Below are 23,210 nucleotides of genomic sequence, written 5' to 3' on the forward strand. Positions count from 1 at the left end.
AGGGATTCAAGGAATTGGAGAGGTATACCTTGAGTACGATGAATTTTTGGACCGAAAGGGATGCGGTCATCGACGATGATCCTGGCGCGGTGGTGGCAGAGCGCAGGACGCGGCTGGGCAAGCCGTCTGCGAGCAGAGCCGCGGCGGCGCTGCGGGGCGCGGCCACGATGGAGACGCGGCGCTGACCGAGGGTGCGCGCAGTGGTCGGGTGACGGCGGTGGGCAGCCTTGGCGGGAGCTTGCGCGGACGCGGTGGTGGCGTGGTTCGGTCAGGTGCCCAGCGCTGACGGGGAGCGGGAAAAAGGAGGGCGGTGAAGCTGCGCGCGGGACGGGCTCACTCGCGGAGAGACCACAGGGCACGGGCACGTCCGTGCGCGCGGTGGCCAGGCAGCGGCATCGGCGGTGCACCAGGACGCCGTGGCAATCGCGAGCGGGGAAAAAATAGAGAGGGGACGTGTGGCGCTCGCGCGAGGCAGCGCCGAGGGGGAAGCAGTAGCTGGACCGCGGCTCCAGCGAGGGCGGGAGCGCGTACAGCGGCGTGGTGAAGCGCGGGGTCATGATTGGTGAGGCAGCGCGAGGAGCTCGGGCGCTCATGGCAGACGCGAGGCAAGAACCGAGGAAAAATGGGGAAGGAGGGGTGGGGAAAAGGAGGAGCGGCGTTCACGCCCGGAAGGCAAGGATGAGCAGCGCTGGGACTGCATCCAGCGCGTCCGCGAGGAAGAAAAAGAAAGGCGTGGGACAGGGTGACCTGACCCAAGAGAAGCCAAGGCGGAGACAGGCACCTGTCGGAGGCAGGCAGTGGACTAATCAAGCTACAGGCGAAGGAAAAAGACGCGGCTCTCATCAATCACGGCAGCGGGTCACTGCGGAGAAATAGTGACCGGTGTCGTGGTGCGGTGCACTTGCACGGCAGTGACAACGTGCAGGCGCAGAAATTAATGCAGAACAACTGAGCAGATTTACTGCAAAGCCACGTGACCCATGGTGTCCTGAGTAAATGAGGAGCGCTAAAAAAAAAGACCTGAGGAGACCCGGAGTGTAACACGTGGAAGGAACAGGCAAATGACTGGTGTGAAGTGCTCATGATAACAATGGCATACATAGTTCATAATTAAGGAGATCATAAGCCATAGTGACCATCTGTGGATCAAAATCACCGTGGCAATAAAACTCAAGATGTTGATAGGCGAGCTAATAGACCAGTGATACTTTCGTTATTATTTTATCTCTCAATTATTCATTTAACAAGCCGACTATTATATTTTTGTTTATAAACATTGTTTTCATGTTTAATCTAATAGAACGAACCGTTCGTTATCAATTGGCTCGAATTGCCGTTTGACATTCCTAATTATTTCTACGTCCGACGTGATTCAACTTAAGCGTTTATTCGAGTCCGCGAAACTAAGTCACACAAGGTTCACTTATCGCTTCACGTACGTTAAATTAAAAATTCCGAGGAACTCGTTTTGAAAATCCGACTTAGGCCTAAATCACGGCGCTAAAAAGGATCGTAACCACCGGAGTGTTACAACCAACCCCCCTTAAAAAGAATCTCGTCCCGAGATTCGAAACTGGAAGCAGAAAAGGGGAAACGCGACTACATTCCGTAGATCAGGGATTACACGAAAGATTACACGACTTCGAACACTAAACCACACGGGGATCTAGGAATACCTGGTTAAGAGCAACTTGATACACCCAAGACCTACTCCCAAAGTCGGGATAGACGAGGACAATGGAGAAACAACAAGATAATGATTATCCAAAACATGGCGTAGCACCAACAAATCCAGAAACAGTCGACTGAGAAGTAAAACATCGTGAACCCTAAGATTGACTACCCAAAAGGGAACTTGAACTTCTTCGACGAACCGGATCCTTCCTTCTTCTTCGATCACACCATCACCTCAGACAGACGAACATAGCTTCACACCATCGACTGGATTTCGTAGTTCTGCTCCAAAGGTGAGGAGAAATGGGGATGAAGGAGAAAAGCAAGGACCAAGGGTATTTATAGAGGCGAACGAAGAGGGGAAAGCAACACATCGACGACGGATGCGGCGGGGCTGGAATACACAGACGGTGCATGATGTGGAGATAAGGTCAGAAACATGGCGCGCTTCCTGCGCGAGCGGTGGAGGGGGAAATAAAGGAGAGTAGAGGGGGGGTCCGCTCGACGAGGCAGGCGTGTGGGTGGTCGTGTCACCAAAAGAAGAAGGAAAAGAAAGGGAAATGGGGGGGGGTCCGGTACGGGGACGAGGCGCGAGAGTCGGGAGCCGACCGGATGCTGGAAAAGGAGCAATGCACAGTGCACAAAGACGGTGTGCACTGCACGATGCCGCGGTCACGTGAAAACGGGACGATAATGGACCCGACATCGACGGCGTTCGCAGGGCATGCAGCGAAATAACCCGGCATGCGTAGCACGGTCAACTAAGCACAGGGCTTGGGACAAAACGTCCACTCTGACTTTTGCAACTACTCCCGACTATCCACTGCTGACCTTCCTTGACCACATCCGTCTTTTCTGTAAACCCAGATCATGTCATACTTCCTTTCTCCAAACCATCTCCTTTTTACCTTGAAAGACACTTTTGCATCCCCATTATGGATTTCCCGTTTGAACACCCGAACATTTTCAAGGAGAAAACTTTAAAACAAAACAGTACGGCGGTGTAACTTGGTAAAGGTACTTGGTTAACAACCTCGATACCAGCGCGTGCCGAGCAGCGTCACATGTGGCAGCTGTTCCACATGGAGCCCTTGGTTTCGTCGCGGCACCATAAGCTTTTAACCAGGCAACTATCACCAACTTACATGCCATGAAGGCAGTGGGGTCATAGACCACAGAGTAAGGGGTATCGCAAGGGAAAAATTCAAACAACAAAGGTTCCCTTCGCAACAAGGGACAGGAATTCAAATCCAACGGCGGATTTGTTTTAAAGAGATTCAAGTGTTATGTTGGGACATCCACAATTAGTCGATACAGTGTCCAATAACATCCAATCACGACTGATCTGCTGGCGTCGGAATGGCAACTTTTCTTGCAACCCGCTTAATATCGCCCTTGAAAACTTTAAGCACATCTAACGAACTTAAGGTAGATGAACGCAATAAACACAGCGAAAAAAAAATAAAATTCATGTTCCAACGGTCTTATATGGGTACAACGTACAGGCATTTAGGCTCACATTCACGACATAGCATTCACCTACAGTCGGACGATCTCAACAACTACGGACGACAACAACGGCAAGAGTAAAATACAGGGGGACAGCAACGAAAAACACTACTACTACGGGCACAACGTCCCAAGGCAACTAGTCTACATCCTCGTGGGGCAACGGCTGAGTGAGAGGAACCAAGGGCTCTTCATCTGACACTTCCGACGGCGGAGGTGCTGGCGGTTCTGCATCACCGGTTCTTCTTCTCTTTGGCGGGTGGAGAGGGATCCCTTCCAAGATCGGGGCATCCTGCCTTCCATCAACCAGCGACCTCCGCCTGGCCCTAGTGAACAGATAGGCCTCACCCAGCTGATGGACATGCCGATCTTCAGCCTCCTTCAGAGATTCCTCCATGGTGGCCTCTCGGCTCTCAGCAGCTGCAGCGCTGGCATGCGCTTCGGCGAGCTACACCTGGAGCATCCGGTTGAAGACCTCGGCTTCCTTGGCGCGCCGAAGGCACGCCCTTAGCTCCAAGGCTTGCCAGTCATACTGCTCATCTAGAGCGAGCAGGTATGTGGTCAAGTGCACCACGGTGGGACTGTCCTCTTGCGCATCCCGCCCTTGCAAAGCCTCCATGCGAGCCCTCCATGCCCGTCGGTTCCTATCCAAAGGTGGAAAGAACCGCATGGGGGTACGGGCAATGGGCTCCTCATAGATCTGGCAGAGGTACCGTAAGGCTTTGCGGGCCACAACCTGGTAGGTGTCGGTGAAGCTAAACCCGGTTGCGGTCACAATCCAGGCTTCGGTGAGGTCGGGGAACTCCTCACTCTTCCCGATGTAGACGGTAACCTCACACCGCTCAGTGCCATGCTCCTCATACTCACGGCCCTCATACTCGGGGTGATCATTCACTCCGAGCTTTTGCAGGGTGGCATGCAGGATTTTGGGAAACCCCTCAACATTCAGGCAGTAGGTGCTAACCCAGGCTCCTGCCATCTCTGGCGGTGGTTGCAAGGAAGGCTGAGTGAAAAGCTGGCTCAAAGGAGAAGCTAAGCGAGCTAAAGTGCGCTGAGTGGTGGTACCAATGGCTAAGCCAGGCTCTACTTATAAAGGCGGAGCGTTCAGTGGTCCTGGCGTGGTTCACCAGGGTTCCCGCGCGATATCACTACGGCGGATCGACCAAATTCCATGAGTTCGAGGCGAGCGACGTGCGATGCCATTACTGACTAGTACGACTGCAGGGCAAGGGTCCGACAAGAGCGCAGAAAGGGGTATGGGGAGACGTGGGTCACGACCGGCGTGAACCACGGGCTAACGCGAAACACGAAGCCACAGTTCAGACCTAACTCTAGAACAGGACTAGTCAGTCGTGCACAATATGACACGCGTGACACCTATGGATGGCGTATCTACAAGTAATACGAGTACTACAATGCATAGGCAGGATATGCATGAATGCACGTCCTATACGTCCTTTCACTGTTGCCACATATAGGGCAACCGTTCTCAAAGTTTTGGCACATCGTTCTCTCCCTGTAACTAGCCGATACTATCGGACTATGCTCGAGTCAGTGTACCTGCAGAAACTTGATTAACCCTATCTAAGTCAGCTAAGTGCCATCTATCCTGGATACATAACCATAGTAATAGGGCTACTTATATAACTTCGCATATAAATGTCCTAACTTTTTGCAACAATGGGTTATCAAATTTTAGTTTAGAAAAGGTTTTCGAAGCTTTATTTCCTCATTTATGCTCTGATACCACCTGTGGCAGAACCACCTAATTTAATGCCTCACAGGAGTGCTTGTCTTACATTAGACACTAAGCACTCAGGGGAGAACACTAGATTACTCAGTTCCGTCAGACACACCCCAGGGGAGAACCCGAAAATCCACATTTTTGCCATCAGGATCACAAATGAGAGAATAAAGCTTACATCATTCGTAACCATTTCTTACATCACTTTTAATACAACAGCAGAGTATAATGTTTATTAATATAACAGCGGAATGAAATCATATTATCAGAGTTATAAACAATTTAATTGAACAGCGGAATAGAAACATATGAACAGAGTTACAGCGGAAATAAACCTCTATTAATGACATGATGAAGTATCGATATATAAACTACGACAACAGATTATTAACTTCCATTTATAAAAGCATTTGGCGAGAGTTATAAATAACAACTACGATCGCAGCGTAAAGGAAATCCTCGCTGAGCCCACCAGGAGGAATCCACACACAAAGGTCAGCTCTAGCATCCGCCTGTCACCTGCAACAGGGGGAATAAAACCCTGAGTACTCAATTGTACTCAGCAAGACTTACCCGATAGGAGAAAAGAAAAGACTCCAAGGATATGCAAGGCTATCTGGTTTGTGGGTTGCATTTGCAGAAAGCATTACTAAGCGTGCGTCCTTATATTTGATTTTTATTAATAGCCGTATTGGTTCATTAACTAACCATTCTATGTAAGCACCTGTGCTACTTTCAAGCAGGTGGTAAGCAATCAGATTTCCTTTGTCCATCTTCCATCTTTCATCTTCCAGTTCTTACTACGATGCTAAACCGTAGACAAGCCGTACCGGATAGACCGGCGATTCGCGAATCAATGCCCCCAGCTGGGTACCCCGAAAACACACGCCCCGCTTGTACCCCAGGCATAAGCAGGACCAATCCATCACTCTCCTGTCCCGGGTGTCCAGGTCCCCGTCCAAACTGGGACTCCAAGCCCCCGTCCCTGAGTCCCAGACTCAGTGCGGCGCAAGGACCTCCTCCACCAAAACAAAACCCTGACAGTCGGTCCGGAAAGAGCCAGATCCGCGACAAGAGAGCAACAAGCTTTCCAAGCGCCCATACACAAGTATGTGCTCGGGATAATAAGTCTGTGACCTGCCTAGAGTCATATGCATGATCGGTCCTTAATCGACCAGACAGGGAGAAACGGTGCAACCAAGCTATGACCCGCCTCCGCGGCGACACAACTTCTTACACCCACCAATACCCAAACCATATCCCTGCCCGGTCACCATTTTCCTTTCCACCATTTTCATATTTTCCAAGTGATAGTAATCCAATAATATATTTCCTATCTCTCGCGAGTGACAGGCAATCACTCGACTTCTACCGGAGTCCTGTAGCATAGCAATCTACACGATCCTATTATACTAGTAAGACTCATAGGAATAAAGATGTGTATGCAAGTGGGTTCCATTCAACTCCTTAAACTTAATGCACAAATATAATTTAAACTGCAGAAAGTAGAGGTTATGCACCGGGGCTTGCCTGGGAAAAATATATAATCAGAAGTTAGCTTTCCATCATGGCGACATGATCTCCAAAAGCATCATTTCTACAGCAACTCCCGATGACTCCGTGATCCATCGACGTACCTATATGATATGCAATGTAATGAAATGCAAGGGTATGATCAACTGACTGCAATCGTGACTTGTGTAAATACGCTCTACGTCTCTCAAGTGAACGAGCTAGTTTTAACGACGACCGCACTCGGCTACATATACACGTTGTCGGACAAGACGTTATTTCCCAACAATATTTTAGTTATACACTCCCAAGTTGTTTCTTTATTTTTAGCCTATTGATTTAATCATTATTCGCAATAGGACATCATTATCTACCTAGCAAACTAACTATTATCAAGCTACAAAAATTACAGTAAGTTCCTAATATTGCTAGGAATCTACTGTCGAAATTGCAGATCCAACGCTATCACCAATTTACCATAACAATTCCTACAAGTTTACCTTTTCACAATATTAAGTATCCCAAATTAATTATATAGCTCCTAAGATTATTATCCCACTATGTGAATAAATTACACTAGCAGGTAGGTCATGAATTTAGGATACTAACAAAACTGGTTTCACCATTTTTGGATTCCTACACAATTATCTATTGATTTTACGAGTTTGCTTCATAAAACTAATTGACCAACAGTTATCAAATTGGCCCAATCGGTCAGGGCAGCCCAGGCGCGGTGTGTGGTGGCCCAGCAGCGCGGCTTGGCCCACAGACGCGCGCGCGGCCCATTCGCGGCGCAAACGGCCCAGGCGAGGCGTGTGGCCAGCGCGGCCCACCGAGGAGGCCGGAGGCCCACGCGGACGGCAGCCGACCGGCCCAGCCACGCGGAATGGCGCGGACGGCCCAGCAAGGAGAGAATCCAAGCCAGCACGGATGGGCCACTGGTCCTTGCGCAAAAACAAAATGGGCCAGCCCAGGAGGAGAGGCTCCAGAGCAGAGCATCGGCGCAGGGCGCCGACGGCGTGACTCTGGCCGCGCACGGCGGCGAAGCGCCGGGCCTGGCTCCACTCTACTAGCGAACGCGCGGGGCTCGGATGGTCGAGGCGGAGCTTCTACTTGTCGTGCTAGGCCTGAGTACTCCGAGCCGAGCTAGCTACGGACACATCCGCGGCGGTGTCCAAGGTAGGACTGTGCGCGGCGGCCGACGACGAAAACGGCACGCACGTGCGACCTGATGAACTAATGGCGTCCGATCCACGTCAAAGCTCTCTGTATCCTCCTCACGGCGCTAGGGATTCAAGGAATTGGAGAGGTATACCTTGAGTACGATGAATTTTTGGACCGAAAGGGATGCGGTCATCGACGATGATCCTGGCGCGGTGGTGGCAGAGCGCAGGACGCGGCTGGGCAAGCCGTCTGTGAGCAGAGCCGCGGCGGCGCTGCGGGGCGCGGCCACGATGGAGACGCGGCGCTGACCGAGGGTGCGCGCAGTGGTCGGGTGACGGCGGTGGGCAGCCTTGGCGGGAGCTTGCGCGGACGCGGTGGTGGCGTGGTTCGGTCGGGTGCCCAGCGCTGACGGGGAGCGGGAAAAAGGAGGGCGGTGAAGCTGCGCGCGGGACGGGCTCACTCGCGGAGAGACCGCGGGGCACGGGCGCGTCCGTGCGCGCGGTGGCCAGGCAGCGGCGTCGGCGGTGCACCAGGACGCCGTGGCAATCGCGAGCGGGGAAAAAACAGAGAGGGGACGTGTGGCGCTCGCGCGAGGCAGCGCCGAGGGGGAAGCAGTAGCTGGACCGCGGCTCCAGCGAGGGCGGGAGCGCGTACAGCGGCGTGGTGAAGCGCGGGGTCACGATTGGTGAGGCAGCGCGAGGAGCTCGGGCGCTCATGGCAGACGCGAGGCAAGAACCGAGGAAAAATGGGGAAGGAGGGGTGGGGAAAAGGAGGAGCGGCGTTCACGCCCGGAAGGCAAGGATGAGCAGCGCTGGGACTGCATCCAGCGCGTCCGCGAGGAAGAAAAAGAAAGGCGTGGAACAGGGTGACCTGACCCAAGAGAAGCCAAGGCGGAGACAGGCACCTGTCGGAGACAGGCAGTGGACTAATCAAGCTACAGGCGAAGGAAAAAGACGCGGCTCTCATCAATCACGGCAGCGGGTCACTGCGGAGAAATAGTGACCGGTGTCGTGGTGCGGTGCACTTGCACGGCAGTGACAACGTGCAGGCGCAGAAATTAATGCAGAACAACTGAGCAGATTTACTGCAAAGCCACGTGACCCATGGTGTCCTGAGTAAATGAGGAGCGCTAAAAAAAAAGACCTGAGGAGACCCGGAGTGTAACACGTGGAAGGAACAGGCAAATGACTGGTGTGAAGTGCTCATGATAACAATGGCATACATAGTTCATAATTAAGGAGATCATAAGCCATAGTGACCATCTGTGGATCAAAATCACCGTGGCAATAAAACTCAAGATGTTGATAGGCGAGCTAATAGACCAGTGATACTTTCGTTATTATTTTATCTCTCAATTATTCATTTAACAAGCCGACTATTATATTTTTGTTTATAAACATTGTTTTCATGTTTAATCTAATAGAACGAACCGTTCGTTATCAATTGGCTCGAATTGCCGTTCGACATTCCTAATTATTTCTACGTCCGGCGTGATTCAACTTAAGCGTTTATTCGAGTCCGCGAAACTAAGTCACACAAGGTTCGCTTATCGCTTCACGTACGTTAAATTAAAAATTCCGAGGAACTCATTTTGAAAATCCGACTTAGGCCTAAATCACGGCGCTAAAAAGGATCGTAACCACCGGAGTGTTACATAACCCTCAAGTGATGTCTTTGGAAGAGGCAGGGAATTTGCTTGAGATAAACGCAGCATAGCCATCATGTGCAAAACTGACAACACCTCATACCAAGAACTGGGCAATGCCTTCTCCTACCAGCAGAAGTCAGCTAATCAGTACTCTTCAATAGCACCGTAAAACATACACTGACAGGGTCAGGGTAAGCAGACCTCTGCATCATCCTCTTGGTCCATCCAGGAAAACTGTATCTTATCTTCCAAGTTGCTCCCTGTTAAGCATTGAACCAAAATGAAGGCAACAACAATCGGAACAGATTTGTTTGGTCTGATTCAGAGCAAGATGGAAGAGAAAAGTATACAATACTTACCCTCTTTTACCAGTCCAAGAAGAACTGGCAAGTAATCTTCCAAAGCCTGCAGAAGATCAGCTGATGTAGATCCTCCTGCAGGGCATCATACTCGGAGAGTTAAGTATTTCTCTTTTCTCTGGCTCGCTCACATTAGTAAGAAGCCATCATGCAAACTATGGACAAACCATGCTGTGTAAAGGTGCGCTTCCTGGGCCTAGTCACCGACAATGCTTCATGAGCAGCCATGACCACTATTCGGCTCCTCAACGCAGCCAAACGTTCGGTCAGCCTCCTCGGGTGGCCATCGCCTAGCGGCTGAGATAGCTCCAAACTCTCAGGAACCCGCAATCCAGGTATAAACACAGCAACCTCACCTATGTTCCCAGGTCTTCTTCTGATTGCACCGGCATCATTTGGCTTAGAATTGAAGCACCCCATCTCCTGCAAGTTTGCAGATTTTTCTGTAAGAATTTTTGGAAAAGAAACAACATATGACCTAGCATCAAGTCGTGGACCAGAAGATGAATAGTTGCTCTGCTGAAAACTGAATCAGTTAATAAAAAAGAGAAGGTTTAAGGTAACACATGTGCATGCGTTTAGGTTCAAGCATTGAATAGGTGATTCAAAAATAATTGTGTGCCTTTCAGTAGAACAAAATAAAATGAAGGCTACCAGTCATTGAAATATTAGCACAATGAAAGAACTTCAATCTGGCATACCCAATTACCCATAGAACACCCTAGCACATGGAATCAAAGGGTTTTTATTCTGAACGAAGATGAAATCAAAGTGCCATTGAAGAATGGAGAAGCAGCCATAACAAGGGCATGGCACTAGCAAGAAACGGAAGCAGCTTGTTCAAGAAAAAAAGAAACTGGAGCAGCAACGAATTCAAGGATGGATGAAAGGGCATACACGGTGGCACCTCTTGGAGAATCCACTTCAGCACGTAAGCTCAAGATCAGCAGTTCAAAAGAAATGGGGAAAGGTAAAAGGAAAAGAAACTGAAGAGGCAAATGTGCAGTGATTTAGTCAAATAAATGCCAACCAACAGAGGGAACCAATTAAGTCTGTCACGAGCATCACATAGACATCAAACAACCAAAGTGGCTGAGAGCTCACATGCCCCAGGAAGACACGTCAACAATCTCACAACCAGATTTTTCGCTTTATTCACCCCTCCTCCTTTGTATGGCTGAAAACTTGTGGCGTCTCCACCTCCCCAGTACTAATCCTGAAGAAATTACTAATTCCAACTGTAACTTTTTGTCTGTATAAGTTACCTCTCCACCTTCAGTTGGAGCAGTTTGGTTCCACGCCACATATGCACTTCGTTCTGCAATCAGTGCACCAATGTATCACCTGTTTCTCCAAAACAAAGTTAACATAACATAAGAAAAGGATAAAACTGCTTTTTTTTAAGAAGGTAATGACGCGGTTCAACTGAGAAGTAAACTGAAAATTAGAGTGTCTGGATATGGATAGGCAAAATGAAAATGGAAATAGCACACAAACTCGTTAGTCGATCATCCTAAGACACCAGAATTGCTTATTCCAACTTTCAAACAGACGAGAAACACCCCCAAGGCATCATACCGCTACCGATTCAAATTCCAACTGAGTTACCCAGCAGCAAGGGAAACCGCGAGAAGATTGGCATTAAGATCTGAAATCCTTTATTATTACAAAAAAAAACGTGAAATCAACCTTGGGTCAGATTAATCAGAATTTAACAAACAAAACTCATTCGTTATGCAGGAGAATTTGAACCACAAACAAAAGCAGGGACTAACAATAATGGTTATAATAACTGTATATCGTTACTTGTTCGAATGAATCTGAGATCATTCCACCTAGATTATTTGTAGTTTTTTTTTCGTTTACATGTGGTGGTTTATAATAGAATCCACAACGAAACCCTAGATGAGCTACTCTCCTCTCGTCTCCTAGGGTTTGTGCCTGCAGGGAAGAATCAAGAAGGTTTGGGAAGTGGCGCCAGAGGAAAACTATAAATTGCATCCCACGTTTTTTTAACCTATAATAACCAATAAAAGACAGAAACCTTGTGGAATAGTAATTTCTTCTCAACTCAACAAAAGGCATGCAAAAATAAGCAGCAGCCTTACAGAGATTCATTTGTCTGCGTAAAAAAATCAACACTTCTGACTTAAACAGTCCACCAGGCAATCACCAAACTACTTTAAAATGTGTGCTAGAACATAAAGGCTCGGTACCACTACCAGCAAAGCAGATTAAACTAATACACGATCCCAGAAGAACAAAAAACATCTGGACTGAACTTGCCGATGCCACCTCATTCACAAGCTTCTTCCCAGTCGTCCACGTCCACATCTGGCTGCAGCTTGGTCGATGGCCCAGCATTCCCAGCGTTTGGTATTGCGCTGTATGAAGCATCGGTGCGTGGAGCAGCCCTCCTCCACTCGTTGCCTGGAACAGAGCTTGCAGTAGCATCTGATTCCAGAACATTCCCTCGGTTTGGAGTCCCCATGACTCGAGAGGTAGTGCTGGCGCCTCTCCATCCTGGTGCTGGGGCATGCCCAGCAACACCAGTCCTGTCTCCAGAGGACATGTCAGGTTCAGCAGAAGCAGGCTTCTTCCAAGGATTACTCCTAGCAGCGAGACCTCCATCCTTCTGCCCTCCAATCCAAACATTGCCTGAAGAAGATGCCTGAGCACTGCTTGGCATAAACATCGCAGCACCCTGGTAAGCAGACCCATAATCCAGCCGCCTCAGCGCTGTTGCTGCTCTAGTTGGATCATTGAAGACAGCTATGGCATTCTTGTCATTCAGCCAGATCAATTCACATTCCCCACCAAACCTTAGGACTAGAGCGTTGACATCAGCATCCCGTGGCAGGTCCAGCATTGCGACAACCACCCTCGGATCCATGTCAACCAGTGGATCAAAGTAAGGATGGGCAGCTGTAACAGGTGCACCTGGTTTGGACCCCAGGATGCGAGCAGGCGGTTTCGACTTGGGTGTGACATGGATGATAACAAAATGCTTAGGCTCCCAACCAGCCACCTGAACAGAAAGCTTCCATCGGTTTGCAATTAGACTGATAGCATCTCTCTTGTCCTTCAACATGTGACAAAAGACATGCAGTTTCAGATTGCTTGAAGAACTGCCTCTCACCTTCCCTAGTACAAGGAACTTGCACCTCTCTTCTATGGCCAGCACCCACTTCGGCTCACGCCGGAACAAGTCAGCAACCAAATCCGATGAACTTGAATTCTCATCAAAATGCAATGCATCCAAATTGGGTGGAGTGATGTCAAATGCTTCAGCAAGGACCCTCTTCTTCTCCATCTTTGCACACTCCTCATCACAAGAAAGCTTCCTCTGCCCAAGAGGCACCCTTCTCCCATTTGATTCCACTGGCTGGAGAGGCATTGGCAGCTTCTGGATGATGGAGACTTCAAACATATTATCACCCATGGAGGCTCCACCAGCACTGCAGGGAACAGTTGCAGTGATTCGTCCGCAAGAACAGGTAATAGTCACAGAGAATTCACATCTCAAATCTGGGCATTGGGACGATGGGTGGCATGGGGCAGTGCATGTATGCTTGCATTCTCTCCTTGCAGCACCACATACCTGTCCACAAGAAGCTTTGCCACCAGAGCTTGAGCTAGCATCTCCATTTGCAGGTGGCTGATCACAAGGGGGAGGATGACAGGGCCTATTGCAAGCATGGACTCCACATTGGCGATTCTTCCCACATGGTTGGTTGCACCTGATATCCTTCGATCCGCAAGGGATGTTCCTCAGCATCACATGTCCCCCGATGCATTCTCTCATTACTGGCACCACACAAGGTGGACAGTCCCCAAAATGACATGAATGCGAGGCTGGATGTCCGCAAGGCTGGGGAACTGAGCACTGATGCGAACAAGATGGTGTTGGTGTTCCACAAGGCAGAGGTGGTGGGAGAGAAGTTCTGCCACAGGCACAAGTGAGATCAGTGAATATAGTCTCCAAGCAGGGCGGGCAATGACCACTGTGGCAGAGTAGCTGGCACGAATGCTGCCCACATCGGAGCTTCTTGCCACATGATATCTGGCAGAGATGGGGATCCCAGTCGCCACCTTCAAGCTGTGCAAATTTTCTGGACAGTGGACAACAGAGCTCACTGCACCGATGCCTCCCACAGTTCTTCTTGCGGCCACAAGGCTTGTTGCAGCGGAACTCTTCCATTGAGACCTTATAGCACTCCACCATCTGACCTGATGAGCCACAACGGCACTTCTGCTCAACGCGCACCAAGCAAGGCGGGCATTCTTCATCATGGCAGTTGACCTTGCACCTGTGCACTCCACATGGAAGCTTCTTATCGCATATCTTGTCGCAGGTGGGGATTGCGTCCAAGCAGGTTTCCCTCCTCTCCTGCAGCCTTGTCTTGCCGCAATGGCATGTACTGGCCTTCCCCGGCATAAGCTCGCACTCCCCACAAGACCCTGGGTGGCACATATCCTTGCAGGCATGATTGCCACAGGCAAGTGTGCGGCCACACACCTCACTGCAAGAAAACAGGCCGTCCTCCTCAGATAGATTCCCCTTTACCACCATGTCTCCACATAGCAATGCCTCGTTCTTCTTGCTGCAGAAGCACCGCGCAGAGATGAGAACGGCGCAATCCCCGCAAGAACCAGTGTGGCAAACCTTGTCGCAGCGATGCCTTCTGCAGGTCAGCATCTGTTCGCAAGGGCGGCCGCAGGTGACAGGCGTGCTCCGGTCCGCACACCGCCGCACGATGATCTGCTTTCCGCAGGGGCAGGGCCGATTCGGAGCGAATGCTTTGCAGGGCGGGCACGGGCCCGGGTGGCACTGAAGGACGCAGACATGCGGGCACCTGGTGGCGTCAGCGTCCTCCCCCTTGGCGCCCGGCGGTTCCGCCCTCTCGAGAGGCCTGGAGCAGGGCTCGCCGCAGGAGTGGGGCGTGAGGAAGTGGTCGCTGGGGGGATCTCTCCGGCGCCCGCAGAAGCAGGTGTAGGCGAGGTCGCGGGCGGGGGTGGCGTAGACGAACTGGCACCCCGGGCAGCGCCAGGAGGGGGAAGCGGAGGCGGGGTCTGCTGCTGCCGGGGACGCGTCGGCGGCGGAAGCCGGAGAGCGCACCCACTTGCGAATGCAGGGGAGGTGGAATATGGAGAAGCAGCTGCCGCAGGACCAGATGGGCGCCGACTGCCGCACCATGTCGTAGCAGATCATGCACTCCACCGCGCCGCGGGTGAGCTTGTCCTGGATCTCCTGCACCAGCTGCGGCACCGCCCCATCGCCCCGAGTCTCACGGGCAGGGGCCGGGGCAGGCGGCGGCGGGCCGTGGCGATGGTGTCCTGCGTCGCCGTTCTGCTCCTGACGCGGGTCGGGGCGGCGATTATCCCCGCTGTTGCCGTGATTGGGGCGGCGCGGGCGGCGGTGGCGTGGGCGGGCCTCCGGGGCGGGCGTAGGGAGGGGCAGGATCGGGGCGGCGCCGTCGGGGCCGGGGGCAGGGGCGGCGTAGCGGGGGCGCCACATGCGGGAGGCGGTGGCCACGGGTCCACCCCCGCGGCGGCGATCCGTGGAGGGCGGCATACGGTTACGGCGGCGGGTAGTGGTGGAAGACGTGGTGTGGAAGGGGAGGCGGCCGGGACGCCGGGTATTTGAGGGATCCTTGGTTCGAGAAGCACTCGTGGCTGACAAGTGGGCCCTCCGTTCTACTCCTTCGTCGGTTCATCTTCATGTGTTGGGAAAAATCCTCGTGTTTTTTTTTTTTTTGAGAAAACAGAAAAGAATATACAAAAGATTTGATATGATAGGAAATACGCACGAGATTTTTTTTTAAAGTTAGAAATACAACACTTATTTCCTAGGAAATACTAACAAAGATGCATGCTCGTATATTTATATACAAATACAACAAAACGTATTGGCCAAAGGTTTTTTTAGCTGCTGTGTTAATCTTTTAATGGAAATGATGTGCTAAGGGTTTGCGGGCCGCGACACCGGCCCAACGGCCTAATATCCTCTCTAGTACTCGGACGTTTCCGTTCTCCGTAAGGCTTCCAACACTGTGGCCGCCCTCTGTCTCGCCGCCTCGACGTTCTCCATGACCTCCGACTGCTCGCCGGCCAGCATCTCCACCGTGTCCGAGCGTGGCCGCCCGCCTTCCTCCGTCTCCATCACGCCTCCAACCTGCTACGGCTGCCTTCCTTCCTCCATCTCTGTCGCGCTTCCTGTCCGCCGCGGCCTTCTCCAGCGCGCAGCACGACCTCCTCCACCGGAGCGGTGACAAATCACGCTAGATCCGTCGCGACCTTCTCCACCAGAGTAGCGAGCTCTACACCGGTGAACTCCACACGCCGACGAGCCTCCATTCCCAAGCAACAAGGAGATGCCATGCTGAAAGCACATGTTGCAAACATATGTTTCAGATGTTTTATAGATATGTTGCAATTGTTTCATATCGGTGTTGCAAATGTTGCAATGATTATGCACGTATGTTTCAAGTGTATGTTCCAAATGTTTCATCTGTATTAGACGTATATTGCAAGTGTTTTATCTAGATGTTGCAAAAGTATATTTGGATGTTGCATATACATCAATACATGCATGTTGTAAGAGTATGTTTTTAGGTGTTTCGTACGTCTATTGTAAGTGTTTTATTTGGATGTTGCATATGTTTGCAATGGTTTTCAAGTGTTTTTGTAAGTGTTTCAGACGCATGTTTCAAGTGTTTCATCTATCTCCTTTTATATGTTGCAACTGTTGCATCTGGATGTTTTAAAAATAGATCGAGTGTTGCACATGGGATGCGCAGGCGACGTCCGCGGCAGCACGGGCGACGTTCGGGACGGCGCGGGCCCTGCTACTGGGGCGCTCGCTCGCAAGACGAACGTGCTGGGTGCTTGCTCTCGCTCATTGAGTAGGTACCGTCCGACCTCGTCCGAATGACCGAGACATTGGGATGCTAGCAAGTCCGGTGTTTTAAAGACAATAATATTTTGCCAAAGTGAGTGGTCTCTACAAATTTGATTTGACATGCAAATCAAATTTGTAGTAGTAAAAAAACTAAGGTGGTCAAGATAATTTGAAAAAGAAAGAGTACTTGTCAATTTGTCCATATACTCATGTAAAAACATTTTTGAGAGCTAAATACTTATGTAAATAACATATATATTATATTATTATTATTATTATCATTATTATTATTATTATTATTATTATTATTATTATTATTATTATTATTATTATTATTATTATTATTATTATTATCAAACGCGAATAAATTGGAGGCTTACCAGCGCTTCAGCTACTGTTACTGTAAGCGAACGCGTTTTAGTGACCTATATAACCTCATTTCACGTGCCCCTGGGAGACTGCCTGGTGCCGCTCGTGCTCTGCTTGCCAATGGCCTTGGCCGGTATCCGCTTTCAGTCCATACTGAAAAGTTGTCCCGGTAGATGCTCTCATATGTATTTTGATCGTGAATATTTTTGTTGTCTCAAATACACAAGAGCATTGCGTATCATTTGCATTAAGAAGAAATGAGTTTTAAATTACAAGTGGCCTAAGCCAGGCTTTGCACTGAACATTACACTGGATGTTTTCTTCACAAAAAGGAATTTCTGATACGAGCCCTATTCTGCAAAATTATGTTTTTAACAAGATCTATCACACTGTCAAAGATGACACTCCTAACCTCCGCCCAGTTCGTACTAGGCGCACCACTCCTTACCCCACTGCAGCCAATGACAACTCGTCCAGCTCCAACAACCGCCATGATCCTCCTACTCTCCTTGCCCTTCCTTGGTATGGTGTCGGTGGGGTGCCTCTGCGCGCGAGGCCGAGGTGGAGGTTGTCGAGGAGGACACAGCCACTGCGTAAGAGGGCCAAGGACAGTGCCCGCAAGCTTCGCAGGAGCTTAAGGCTCAAAGAAAAGGAGGAAGCGAGCTTCGAGCTCCCGGAACAGAAAGCTGCCCGTGTCCATCTCTCATTCTTATCTTTTATCTGATAATTATTATCCCTCAGGCGATGATGAGTCCCTCTGCGAGATTGCTGCAGCCTGCGGTGCAAGCGAGGAGGAGCTTGCTGGGATCTCCGGTGCGACGGCCTCGCCGTCAACTGGACCGTGATGAGTCCCCAAGAAGATGATCGTGAAGATGGCGCCATTCACCGGCCCAGGAGAGGAGACTGCCTGCCTCCAATTTTGTTATCCCCGGTAGTGGCGCCAGGAACAACCCCCTAGCCTAAGTTATGAGATGCTTCTCTGCAACAATCTAGATGTCTGTGTTCTACCACCTTGTATCCCGCAACCAGGTCGCCCCCTGAATAATGTAAATAGTCTGACAGATGCTCTTAAGCACTGTCCCATGTATGGTGTCGAACACATCTTTAATGAATAGAAGCATCAAGGTTTGCAGTTGGAATGTAAGAGGCTTAGGCGACTCTATCAAATGTGGAGATGTTCTTTCTGAACTTCTTTCATCTACCTCTGATCTGATTCTTCTTCAGGAAACAAAACTTGAAGACATCACTCTCCATAAGCTTTACTCCTTCCTCCCTCGCCGTCTTAACAAATTCCTTTGCAATAACGCTAGCAGTTCCTCTGGTGGCATTCTCACTGCTTGGTCTGATTCCTCTCTCTCTTCTATTGGTTCCTACTCCACTAGCAACACCCTTTCTGTCCACCTTGCCTCCAGCGCCTCTAACCTCTCCTTGTTCGTCACTAACGTTTACGCTCCCTCGACGCCTGATCTTAGGCCGGCGTTCCTCGACGAGCTTAAGTCCCTTTCTCCTCCCAACAACATTCCCTGGATGCTTTGTGGTGACTTTAATATTGTAACACCTTAAAATTTGACCTAGATTTAGAAATCACTAAAAATTTAAACTTTTTAAAACATTTTGCATAGGAGATAACATATATAGCTAACCTAGATAATTTTTACAAATAAAATAACATAGGAACATAAAAATATATGTGTGAAACTTTGTGTGTGAATGATTGCTTGACTTGTTGAACTTATGGTGGCACCTTTTTTATACACTCATGCATTCAAATTTAAATTTGAAATCATTTAAACATGTGCATAGTTGAGTTAGGAAATATAAAAGGGAATTGGAAATTGGAAAAAGCCTCAAGGGATCATTCTCTTCCTCCTCATGGCCCACCGCAGCAGCCCAGCCCATCATCTCCTCCCTCCCTTCCTCCCGTGCGAGCCGGCCCAGCAGCGCCGCGGCCTAGCTCAGCCCGGCCTCGCCCGCTTCCCCTTCCCCTCCCCCTCTCCTACTGACGCCTGGGCCCCGCCCGTCAGCTTCATCGCCTACCTTGCGGCAGGCAGCCGTACGCGGCACAGCACCCGCGTCAACGCCCCGCCAGCGCCACCCCCGTGCAAGCGGAGCGTCAACGGTGGCACATCGACAGCGAGACCCCATGGCGCCCCTCTTTTCTCCTCTTCTCCCTCTTCCCCCGCACCGTGAACGAGTCAACGGTCGGTGCCATGGTCGCCGCCGTGCCAAGCCGCCAGAGTAGCCGCCAAGGCACTCCGACGTGCACATGGGCGAGCGCCAGCCATGGTGATGTGACCAGACGAGGTCAGCAGCACGCCCGCATGCTGGATAAGGACGGCCATGAGAAATATCTCGCCGCCGGGACACCGGCTAGCCGGCCTATAAATAGGCCCGACCAGTGACGCTCTCGCCTCGCCCTCTCCACCACCAGCTCCGCCGAAGGCGAGAACACCTCATCTCCCCCTCCTCTTCCCCTTTCCCATCCTCTTTCCCCTTTTCTTCCACTCTTCCCCAATTCGGGAGTCCGCCGGCGCCATCAGCGCCACCCCCTCTCTTCTCCTTCTCCACTGCGTCTCTGGCCGATTGGAGCGACCGTGAGTCCCCAAGCTTCTTCTTTTCCTTTTTCTGTAGATAGTTGGTAGCCTAGGTCTCTGTAGTGCGCTGCCCACGTGAGCCCTGCCCCCACTGCATTCTTGTTCACTTGCACACACGTACACGTAGTTAGCTGAGTAGTATAGGGCCTCTAGGGCCGAGTCTAGCGCACACCACCGCCACGGGCACCTGTTGCCGACGGCGACCCCGCCACTGGCTGCACCGTGACCCCGCGGACCCCGTCCACCTTTCATCCACAACCTCTGAGGGCCGATGTCGCCGACGTAAGCCGTTCCAACGAGCCTAGCTCCCCCTCCTCTGTTCCGTCACCGGCGCGGCCACCTTCGTCCGCCGTCGTTCCCCCTCCACCCCCTTCTCTGTCTCCGCCAGGTGGGACCAGGAGGAAACGACATTGCCGTCCCCCTCTGTCCCCGTCAGTCCCTCCCTCTCTCCCCCTCCTTCACTGACACATGGGCCCACGGCTTTAACCCGACGACATCGTCACTGCTGACGCAAGCAGGTGGCCCACCTATCACACCTCACACACACAACGCGGGGTACACTTTATAAAATGCTAGGTGCACCCAGCTAGTGTACACAGAGAGTTAGAAATATATTTTCCTAGCTTAGAAAAATTCCCAAAAAAATTGTAAATAAACTATATGCATTAAGGAAATTAACCATGTAGTTTGCACCTATTTTTATGCACCAAAAAATGCATATAAAATTCTTCCTAGTTAATTAGATATAGAATAAACTTCTAAAATATATAACTTTTAAACCCTAACTCTTTTTTGCATGAAACCACTTCTAAAATTCATCTAAAATCAAACCCTACCATTTGCACCTAGTGCCACCATATAGTTCTATGTTTGCTTTTGCCTTTTCTTTTGCATATAGCGGTAGTCTTATTCGACCGATACGTCCGGCAGACGACGGTAATCGTCAAGAGGACGAAGACCCAAATTTCGTAGACGTGTCGGAAGGTGACAACGACGAAGGCAAGTCCTAGCTCCCCTCCCTACCATCTTGCTTTAAACCACTGAAATGATAAAACATGACTGAGATTATTACCCTAGAGAACGAGCTCGGTTAATGAGATATGATTAAGATAAATGGTTATCTTGTTATTTTATGAGCACCACACCATGACTAGATTTAGGGATAATAATGGAACCTAAAACTTGTTAAACCTGAAACTAAACCCCGACATGCGGCGAGTAGTGGTAAACTACAGAGGTAGTTTATCATGGCAGGGATGCCTGGAGAGGATTCTTGTGGGAGATACTCGCCTCGGTCACATAAGGACCGGTTCATAGTCCCTCTCGTCTAGTGAGTTATTTCGTACAGCCACATGTCTATGTGGGTAGGCTTGGTCTCACACCCCGTTAGATAGATGTATAATATCTACTAAGAGACTGGTGTAGGCAGCGGATTGCCAGGAGCCGATACGAGGGATAGGTTTTCTTCCGTGTCTGGTTGGCGTGGATGCTATGTGATCTTCCACGTTAAGCTTTTGGTTTTTAGGCCGCGTTCGAGCCACTGTTTTCTTGGCCGTGTTCGAGCCATGTTTATCTTTTGTGGTGATTTGGTATCACCACGTTTTGGGGGATTTGGTATCTTCCTGGTTTTGTGTTCCAACCCCTAAGAAGCCGTAGTAGAGTTATATGGACATCTAAGATCACGTACATTCGGGTATGAGGTCTCATTAGGTCTATTTCGTCCACTGATCATGGATGAGGTTGCACCTATCGTGTGGGGAAATTTATACACCTCTGCAGAATTTATTAAATCTATTTGAATAGCCACATCCTTGGAATGGGCAAATGCTAGGATGAGATACAATGATTAACTTTACTTTTATGCGTAATAAAACTGGTAATAGAATTGATGTTAACCCGGGCACTAGTGGGAATGGTAATACTCCACTAGGACCCAACCCTTAATTATAATCACCACTACACTTCTATTTTCATCCAATGGTTAGGGCTTGCTGAGTACGTATGTACTCACCCGTTGTTGACTCACAGACCTCGACATAGAAGAAGACTATGACTTCGAAGATGAAGCGTACCGCGAGGATTAGGTTTCCCGTAAGGAGATACGATCGTAGAAATGTGACATCGAGGCTAGGGTTTCGCCCACGCTCAAGTTGCCTGTGGAATAGGATGTCGCTTCGCTATATAATAATCTCGCTTTAGAAACCACCAATAATGTCGTTTCACGGCCGTAGCCTTCCGTTAGATATGTAGCCTATGACCATGCCCCTTGGGCTACTGTTGTAAGACCCTATTTCTAGATATCAATAAAGCTCGGAACCTTTTAATATATATATATCTGTGTACTATCCCTGTGATTAGTGCGTATTTATGCGTGATCCTGGCGTAAATACGGATGCACTGAGGACTCTCAAATTGAGGGGCCGACAAATATGATCAGGTATGCTCATGAGAAAAACAACTCTAACTTCCGTCAAGCTGAAGCTGAAGCTTTTAACGATTGCATCAACGACATGTGCCTTATTGAACTGCCCCTCCTGGACAGAAGATACACTTGGTCCAACAAACGCAGTGCCCCGACTCTCGAGCGTCTTGATAGAGTTTTCATCAATCTTGCCTAGGATGAGGTCCTTCCCAGCTCTCTCCTTTCTTCCCTTGTAATTACTAGAACTACTTCTGACCATGTACCGCTGAAAGTTGATATCTCTACCTCCATTCCTAAATCTAAGCTCTTTCGCTTTGAGAATTACTAGGTTCAGAATCCCGGTTTCTGGGAGGTTGCTGCCTCAGCGTGGAGTTGTCGGACGAACAACAGTGAACATGCTGCCGTGCTTGCCGCTAAACTGAAAGAAACTCGCTCCGCGCTCAGAAATTGGAGGAAGCAGCGGCCAAACCTAGCACAGCAAGAAAAGGATTGCCGAATAGTAATCAACCTGATGGATCTCGTAGAGGAACGTCGACCCTTATCCCAGTCTGAAACCAATCTAAGGACTGTCATTGTCAGCATCCTTAGCATATTCACTCATGCAGTCATGCTAAGCTGCTGATGTGGAAACAAAGAAGCAAGGTCAGGGCTGCGGTCGAGGGTGATGAGAACACTCGCTTCTTCCATGCTTGCGCGAACCAACGCCACTGTAAAAACAAAATCTAGATCATTGAGCATGATGGATGTGAGCTTCACAACCACGACCAAAAAGCCGCCGTCCTCCATTTCTTTTATCTTAACCTTCTGGGTTGTCCAAGTGAGACCATTTGGAATTTCCTGCTTGATGATCTTTACCCAGAGGGACCTCTGGCTCTCAGCCACCTAGATGCTCCTTTTGATCGCGATGAGATTCATCTGGCCTATCGGCATATGCACTCCAATGCCCGCCCGGGCCCGGATGGTTTTGGTCCGTTGTTCTTCAAGGCAACATGGTCTACTACCTCTCCCGACTTGTTTGCTCTCTTTGATGCCTTTCACACTCACTCCACTGAGCTGGAACGTCTGAACCGCTCTTATCTGGTGCTCCTCCCTAAAAGAGAAGACGCTCGGAAGCCCCAGGACTTCAGGCCCATAGCACTTCAAAAATCTACTGTCAAAGGCATCTCCAAAGTTCTCACCAATCGCCTGCAACCTCTGATCCCTTCGCTGATTGGTAGTGACCAATCTAGATTTGTGCTGGATCGATGCATAGCCGACAGTTTTGCTAACGCCGCTGAACTGTATAGTTTTCCAAATGGGTGGCACTGGCACTAC

General features: G+C 50.0%; 2 protein-coding genes across 6 annotated transcripts in view; both read right to left on the bottom strand.

The window, feature by feature from the left end:
- Window positions 1-10,639, bottom strand: part of LOC136475260 (uncharacterized) — a 16,058-nt gene extending 5,419 nt beyond the window's left edge. The window contains exons 1-5 of one of the 5 annotated variants that reach the window (XM_066472812.1): window positions 10,508-10,639; window positions 9,778-10,033; window positions 9,611-9,685; window positions 9,453-9,511; window positions 9,263-9,374 (exon numbers count right to left, since the gene is read on the bottom strand). Coding sequence is in view for 1 of the 5 variants with exons in the window: in XM_066472816.1 (XP_066328913.1) it covers window positions 9,263-9,374; window positions 9,453-9,511; window positions 9,611-9,685; window positions 9,778-10,030 (499 nt within the window). In the remaining 4 variants the exon portion in view is untranslated. Of the gene's footprint in view, window positions 1-9,262; window positions 9,512-9,610; window positions 9,686-9,777; window positions 10,054-10,507 lie in introns of all 5 variants that reach the window. The other 4 variants (XM_066472816.1, XM_066472811.1, XM_066472813.1 and 1 more) reach the window with 4 other exon arrangements.
- Window positions 10,640-11,655: 1,016 nt separating this feature from the next.
- Window positions 11,656-15,210, bottom strand: LOC136475262 (NF-X1-type zinc finger protein NFXL1-like). The gene has a single exon (XM_066472818.1). It carries the CDS (start codon window positions 15,183-15,185, stop codon window positions 11,907-11,909), a length of 3,279 nt encoding a protein of 1,092 aa, XP_066328915.1. The 5' UTR covers window positions 15,186-15,210; the 3' UTR covers window positions 11,656-11,906.
- Between the last annotated feature and the right edge of the window lie 8,000 nt (window positions 15,211-23,210).

Source organism: Miscanthus floridulus, chromosome 8 (genome assembly GCF_019320115.1).
Source record: "Miscanthus floridulus cultivar M001 chromosome 8, ASM1932011v1, whole genome shotgun sequence".
Classification (NCBI taxonomy): Eukaryota; Viridiplantae; Streptophyta; class Magnoliopsida; order Poales; family Poaceae; genus Miscanthus; species Miscanthus floridulus.